This window comes from Belonocnema kinseyi, chromosome 4 (genome assembly GCF_010883055.1).
Source record: "Belonocnema kinseyi isolate 2016_QV_RU_SX_M_011 chromosome 4, B_treatae_v1, whole genome shotgun sequence".
Lineage (NCBI taxonomy): Eukaryota > Metazoa > Arthropoda > Insecta > Hymenoptera > Cynipidae > Belonocnema > Belonocnema kinseyi.
Window position 1 is genome coordinate 12,196,358 of NC_046660.1, and position 7,964 is coordinate 12,204,321.

Consider the following 7,964-nt stretch of genomic DNA (forward strand, 5'->3'; position numbering starts at 1 on the left):
CAAATATTTCAAAGATCTTACCAAAATTCAAAAAATTTCACAAATAATCAAAATATTTCACAAAGATTTTACAGATTTCGAAATTTTCTCAAATATTTCAAAGATTTTGCCCAAATTATAAAAGATTTTAAAAAGAATTTATAGATATGTTGAAAATTTCACAAAGATTTTACAAATTCCAAAAGGTTTTACCAAAATTTTAAAAGTATTTACCAAATTTTCAAACTTTTTACCAAAATTTAAAAAGATCTCAAAAATTTCACAAATATTTAAATATTAAAAATTAAATGAATTAAATATTATATTATTTAAAAAAATTTTCACGAAGGTTTCAAACACTTTACAAAAATTTAATAGATTTTACCAAAATTTTTAAAGATTCAGAAAATTTCACAAATATTTCAAAACATTTCACAACAAGATTTTAAAAACTTTAGTAAGATTTATAGATGTTACCAAAAATTGTACAAAAACGACTTATGTTCGCAAAAAATAAAAAAATAATTTATTTATGATTCTGCTTTATGTTGAAATTGTTGGCCAATAAAAAAAAAGAAAATTTTCATATTTTATGTGTATAAATAAACGTTTATTTGATCATTGAAAGAAAGAAAAAAAAGTGAAACCTGGAAAACCGAATCTGTGAAAGCTCTTTTTCTTTTCCAACAATATATAGACCCGAATTTACGATATTCTTTTTTTTTTTTTATTTGTTTTACAGGGACTGAACTGCTACAGCGTAAAATGGATGTAATCTGTAAACAGGCATAATCGAGATGCTCCTGTGTGAAAGCAGAATATTCTGAAAAAGGTATTCTATTATTCTATACCTACACAATACTTGGCACATTCAATCCCCTTTTATCATTCGCGTATTAACCATGGTGACTCATTTTTGGATAGCAAAATACTAGGATCAATAATTTTATTGTAATTCTAAATTTTGTCTTTGTTGGCAAAAAAAAAAAAAAAAAAGGAACAAGAAATTCTGATTCAACAATTTGAGCTGCTTGAAAAAAAAGCAATCTGAAACAGCGTGTTACATATTGCGACGTTGGCCTTTACGAAAATAAAAAAAAAAATTCATTTCGATTAGGACTTGCGAACGCTTTTGTGAAATTATTCTTCACGAGCAAGATGTGTTTTTTGATTTTTTTTTTATTTTTTTTTTGTAATCCTAGCAATATGTACTGTGAAAAAAAAAAATGTATATTTGATCGTAAACGTCCCATTTTCAAGGTATTTTTTTTCTGTTTTCAATATTTCAAATCGACGCTTTTGCTTGAATAATGTATTATACAGTCGTAGCTAGAAACCTCGAAATTATGTACTTTAATAATGTCAAGTTTTATATATATATATATATAAAAAAAGACGAAGAAGAAGAAAATCTTTATCGAAACAGACAAGAGTATAAAATCGAGGTTTCAGCGAGGTTTTTTGTCCCTTAGTTTTCTTTTTTATAAGAATAATAACAATCTAGAACAGGGATTTCTACAACTGTCATAGACTCTAAGTTCACCGTTTCTGTATCTATTCAGGAAATTATACGTATGTAAGTTTGTCATTTATAATAAAGCATAGCGATTTGTTTAAGCCACAAATATATTTGGTCAATCAGTCGATGACAGAATAATCGATTTTACTGTTTATAAATTTTGTCCAAGGTTTCAATGATATTTGATTTATTTTCTTTTCTTTTCATTCCGTGAGCAAGTTTTTTTCAGTTGACAATGTTAATACATGCAGGGTGTCTATCCTAGCTGGAAAAACCTGGAATTGTCAGGGAATTTTTATTTATACCTGGAATAATCTGGAAATTTCCGGGAATTTTTTGAAAATCGTGCTTTGCTTTGTTTTTTTAATTGCAATATTAAATTGAATAGGAATGATTCTTCTTTCAGGATGACCGCTGGACCGGGAAACCGGGAAATGACGTACATTTTTTTTCACCGGGAATTTTGCAAATTTGTTAGAAGAAAAATCTGTTTACGTTCGATTTCAACAGTTCAATGCGTAATTCCAAAAAATTTTCCATTTAAAATTTTTATTTCTAAGCTTACATTTTTAATTTTAAGAGTTTTTAAACGCTTTCTTAAAGACTTGAACAAATAAAAAATAAAAGCCTTCGATGTTGAAAATTTTCGACAAAAACCTTTTTAAGTAATAAATAAATTAAAAAATTTAATTTATCTGTATTTTAAGTATTAAAAAGGGAATAAGAACAATTTGACAAAATGATTTTAACCCAGTTCTAAATTTAAGAATTTTCAGATTTTAACGTTCAAACTGAAACGGTTTCAATTTGAAAGTCTTAGTCGTTACAATTTTAATTTTTGTATTTGAAAAATGCTTAATTTGTAAGTGAAATTTTTAAATTTTAATGTATAATTTACAAGTGAACATTTGTAGAAAAAATTTAAATGATTTTAAGAGATATTTAGGAGTTTTAAAATGATTTAAAAATATCATGCAAATTTTAGAAAGTTTTCCTTAAATTTTCTAAAATTTGCAGGATTTTCTGAAAATTGTAGAAAAAATTCAATTCATTTCGAAAAATATTTAGAAGTTTTGAAAAAAATTCCAAAATAATGTTAACTTAAAACCAATTTAAAATAACTTCTAGATTTCTCAAAATTTTGAAATAAAATTTGGAAGCTTTCTAAGGATGTTTTAACTATTTAAAAAGAAAATGATTGAATTTCTAATTTAAGAAATGTTCAGTTAAAAAATTTTCAATTTTTCAATATTTGATGTTTCTAGCTTAAAATTCCTTAAAATTATATAATTTTGAAATTTTGATAGTTCATTCATTGATTTTTTAATTTAGAGCATTGAAAATTATCAAATTTTGAAGTTTTCCAAAGATGTTTAAACTTATTAAAAAGAAAATTATTGAATTTCTAACTCAAGAAGTGGTCAGTTAAAATTTTTTCAATTTTTTAATATTTCACGTTTCTAGCTTAAAATTCTTTAAAATTATATATTTCTGAAAATTTTAAACTTGATTGATTGAATTTTTAATTTAGAGCATTGAAAATTGTAACGTTAATTTATATTTTTTTATATTGAAAAATGTCAGTACCTTAAATTTTATACGAATAAATTATTGAGCATTTTAATACAACCTTTTTTAATTGAAAAATTTGAAATGTTTGCGAACCCGAGAAAACCCGGGAATTTATTTCGTCGATTAAAACGGCCGCCCTCTTCTTTTGTAAAAGAAGAAGTATCTGGTTGAAGATTCTTGCATTTTGTTGAAAATTTGTTTTTTTTTTATTAAATTTTATGATTTTGCATTAAATATTATTTTATAATGCAAATATTTCGTTGTAATTTGACGTATTTTGTATACACTCTATTTTAAGTATAAATAGTTAAAATAAAAATCTGTTGAAAATTTTATTCAAATTCGCGGAATTTAGGGACAAATTCAAGAATTATGGTTTTTTTTATTATTTAATTAATCTATCGTGCTAAAATATTTAAGAATATTTTGTCGAATTGAAATTCGAAAATAAGCGTCGAAATAAAAAATTTAATAATTGATATTTTTAACTAAGCAAAAAAATTAATTTTCAACATTAAAAGATGATTTTTGAAGATAAAAAAGTTTGAAAACTTGAATTTTTACCTAGAAAGATCGATTCTCAGCCAAAACGTTTTTTTTTTTTCTTGAAACTACGATTACTGCATTTCAGTATTAATCATTTTAGTTAAAAATAAAATTATTTGGTTAAAAGTTAAATTAAATTTGATTTAAAAATAAATATAAATCTGTTTTTTGTTGTTGTTGGAAAAACAATTTTGTTAAACTGAAAATGTAACTATAGTATTTTTGATTGAAAACTACTGATCTTATTTAGTTTAAAATTCATCTTTTTCTTTGAAAATTGTTCTTTTTTTGGTTTGTTTTTGTTGACAATTCAATTGTTTGGTAGAAAATTAATTTTTTTCGTTATAAATGAATCTTTTTGGATAAAAATTCAAGTGCTTTTTTTAAATCCAAATTTCTACTTGAAAAATTAGAAATTATAAGCGGAATTAGACATTTGGGTATTATTAAACTATTTAGTTAATCTATCGAGCTAAAATATTAACGAAATATCGTGTAAGATTAATTAAATTCCTGAAAACTAAAAAAAAAGAGCATTATTTGCAATAGATTCGCGAAAAATAATACCTGGAAAAAACTTGCGATTTTTAACCGAAATATTTAAATTCTCAACCAAATAGTTTAATTTTAAATCTAGAAACATGAATTCTGAATAAAATATCTAATGATTTATATTTCAGACAATGCAAATAAATTAATTTGTAACCAAGTAGTTTAATTTTCATTCTGAAAAGATTCATTCTGAACAAAAAATAGTAATATATTGATATTTAAAAAAAAAAGTTTCATTAAAAAAACGGTTCAATGTCTAAACAAATACATCAGTTTTTCAACCTAAAAGGATGGATTCTTAACAACAATATATTAGCTTAAAATTCAACTTTTTTGTTAAATTCATATAGTTTTTTGAAAAATGGTCTTGTTTGGTAATTAATATTTTTTTGCTTGACAGTTATTGAATTTAAATATTATTTTAGTTAAAAATTCATCTTTTTGGTTGAAGATAAAAGTACTTGGTTAGAAGATAAATTAAATTTGTCCTTTTTTGTTAAAAAAAAATTAATTTTTCTAATTGAAAATGTAACTTCTATTTCAGATTGAAAACTGATCTTGTTTAGTTCAAAATTAATCTATTTTGTAAAAAAATTGTTTTATTGTTGAAAATTCAACTGTTTAATTGAGAATTAATTTTTTTTAAAATCTTTTTGTTAGAAAATTAATCTTTTTGGTTGTAAATTCATCTACCTTTAGAAGAATTAGAAGCGGTTCAAATTGCAATTACTGTGTTGAATTTTCGGCTAATAAGTTGTTGTTAAGAATCCATCTGTTTAGGTTAAAAATACTTTTTTTTTAATATCAACATATTACTATTTTTTGTTCAGAATTAATCTTTTTAGAATGGAAATTAAACTATTTGGTTAAAAATTAATTTCTTTGCTTTTTTCGACATATAAATCATTACATACTTTATTAAAAATTCATGTTTCTAGATTTTAAATTGAATTATTTGTTTAAAAATGTAACTATTTTGTTGATAATTCGACTTTGGTTCAAAATTGAACTATTTCGATGAAACCATTTTATTTCGGTTGAATTATTAACTATGTATTACATTCTTGTTAAAAATGTATCTTTTTATGTTAAAAATTTGCCTAAAAATTCAACTGTTTTGTTAAAAAAATAATTACTTTTTTTTGTTCATAATTCATCTTTCTAGATTTAAACAAAAACTTATTTGGTTGAGAATTTAAATATTTGGGTTAAAAATGCAAGTTTTTTCAGGTACAATTTTTCGCGAATTTATTGCTGATAATGTACTTGTTTGTAGTTTGTAGGAATTTAAATAATATTGCACGATATTCTTTAATATTTTAAAACCATATATTAATTAAATAGTTATATAGTACCCAAATGTTTAATTCTGCTTCTAATTTATAATTTTTCAAGTAGAAATTTGGATTTAAAAAAAAACAGATGAATTTTTAACCAAAAAGATTAATTTTCTACCAAACAGTTGAATTTTCAACAAAAAACGATCAATTTTCAAAGAAATATATGAATTTTAAAGTAAATAAGATAAGTAGTTTTCAATCAAAAATAGAATAGTTACATTTCCAGTTTAAAAAATATATTTTTCTATACAACTAAAGGCAAAACAGATTTATTTTTAAACTTTTAGAAGAGTACTTTTATTTTCAACTAAAGTGATTAATATTTAAATGCAATAATTGTATTTTAAAGCAAAAAAATATTAATTTTCAAACTTGACAATTTTTCAAAAAAGTATATGAATTTTTAACTGATTCGTTTTTGTTAGGACTGAAAGAAAAACATTAATTATAATACATTTGCGAAAAATCTTTCCTGGAAATATTTCACAAAGGTTTTACAGATTTCGAAAATTTCTCAAGTATTTCAAAGATTTTGCCAAAATTGTAAAAGATTTTATAGATATGTTGAAAATTTCACAAAGATTTTAAAGATTTTACAAATTCCCAAAGGTTTTTACCAAAATTTTAAAAGGATTTATAAAATTTTCAGATTTTACGGAGATTTAGAAAATTTGAAGATATCAAAACACTTTACAAAATTTTTAAAGATTTCACAAGATTTTAAATACTTCCAAAGATTTCAGCGAATTTACAGAGATTTAAAAAAACTTTACTAAGATTTATAGATATTCACAAAAATGTTACAAAAACGACTTACGTTCGCAAAAAATAAAAAAATAATTGATTCATGATTCTGCTTCCTTTTGAAATTTCTTGTTAAAAATGTATCTTTTTATGTTAAAAATTTGCCTAAAAATTTAACGGTTTTGTTAAAAAAATAATTGCTTTTTTTTGTTCAGAATTCATCTTTCTAGATTTAAACAAAAACTTATTTGGTTGAGAATTTAAATATTTGGGTTAAAAATGCAAGTTTTTTCAGGTACAATTTTTCGCGAATTTATTGCTCATAATGTACTTGTTTGTAGTTTGTAGGAATTTAAATAATATTGCACGATATTCTTTAATATTTTAACACCATACATTAATTAAATATTTAAATAGTACCAAAATGTCTAATTCTGCTTCTAATTTATAATTTTTCAAGTAGAAATTTGGATTTAACAAAAAAACAGATGAATTTTTAACCAAAAAGATTAATTTTCTACCAAACAGTTGAATTTTCAACAAAAACGACCAGTAGTTTTCAATCAAAAATAGAATATTTACATTTTCAGTTTAAAAAATATATTTTTCTACAGAACAAAAAGCAAAACAGATTTATTTTTAAACTTTTAGAAGAGTACTTTTATTTTCAACTAAAGTGATTAATATTTAAATGCAATAATTGTATTTTAAAGCAAAAAAAAAAAAATTAATTTTCAAACTTGACAATTTTTCAAAAAAGTATATGAATTTTTAACTGATTCGTTTTTGTTAGGACTGAAAGAAAAACATTAATGATAATACATTTGCGAAAAATCTTTCCTGGAAAAAGTTTGAATTTCTGGGTTTTTTTCTCTCTCCAGGATTTGAGTAGACACCCTGTAGAATGTATAATATATCTCTGAGGATTAATTGACTTGTTCTCCTCATCTATCTATCTGCCTACCTACCTCGTCTCTAAACTCTCTAAATATAAGGATAAGGATAAAGATAAAGATAAGGAATGTTGAGTGAGGTCTGAAATGGTTGTTCTCCATAACTAAGTTGTTATTTTATGGTGCCACAGGCGGTGGAAAGGAGTGGCGTGGCGTGGCGAGTGTAGCTGAGAGTAGCTGAGATGATGGGGTAGCTGTAGCTGTAACTGTAGCTGAGAGTAAGCAGTAAGCAAGCTGAGTTTGCAGTAGCGAGCAGGTTCGCGTTTGGGGGGTGCAGAAATAAGCACGAGTCCGAGTCTGAAGCAAAGCACAGCGCAGCCTTTTCGACTTACAAGTGGAAAGGCGAAACGGGAAAACGGGAAAGGGGTGTGTGTGTTGTGTTTTTCTAGTTGAAGAAGGGCCCATTATTTAATTATTTTCAAATAATATCTCATTTTTCCTCAAAACTTCACGCTAATTGAGCAGGCAGGCCGCTTGCTCGGGCAGATGACAATTTCGCCACAGCTACCTGTGTACCGTTCCCCCACTACGCGGCGTCTACTGACCCTGTCGAGCTGCTGCCAGTGAGCTTGGTCAGCGGGGGGGAGCATTTGTTCCTAATGAGGCCTAAAATATGGAATATAAAAATTTTTTTAATTTCCCACTTAGTAAATCACGAATATGATATTCGAAATCTACGAATTATAACGATTCCAACGATATGTTGTTTGACTCATAGAGTTGAAAAAAAGTTTATACATGTTTGACACAAAAGACAAT

At 24.7% G+C, this 7,964-nt stretch overlaps 1 protein-coding gene across 1 annotated transcript in view; it reads left to right on the forward strand.

Annotated features, from left to right (window-relative positions):
* Positions 1–1,601, forward strand: part of LOC117171550 (serine/arginine-rich splicing factor 2) — a 15,776-nt gene extending 14,175 nt beyond the window's left edge. Inside the window, exon 4 of the mRNA XM_033358968.1 lies at positions 722–1,601. Within this exon, the coding sequence (XP_033214859.1) occupies positions 722–728 (7 nt within the window). The 3' untranslated portion in view covers positions 729–1,601. The remainder of the gene's footprint in view (positions 1–721) is intronic.
* Positions 1,602–7,964: the final 6,363 nt, after the last annotated feature.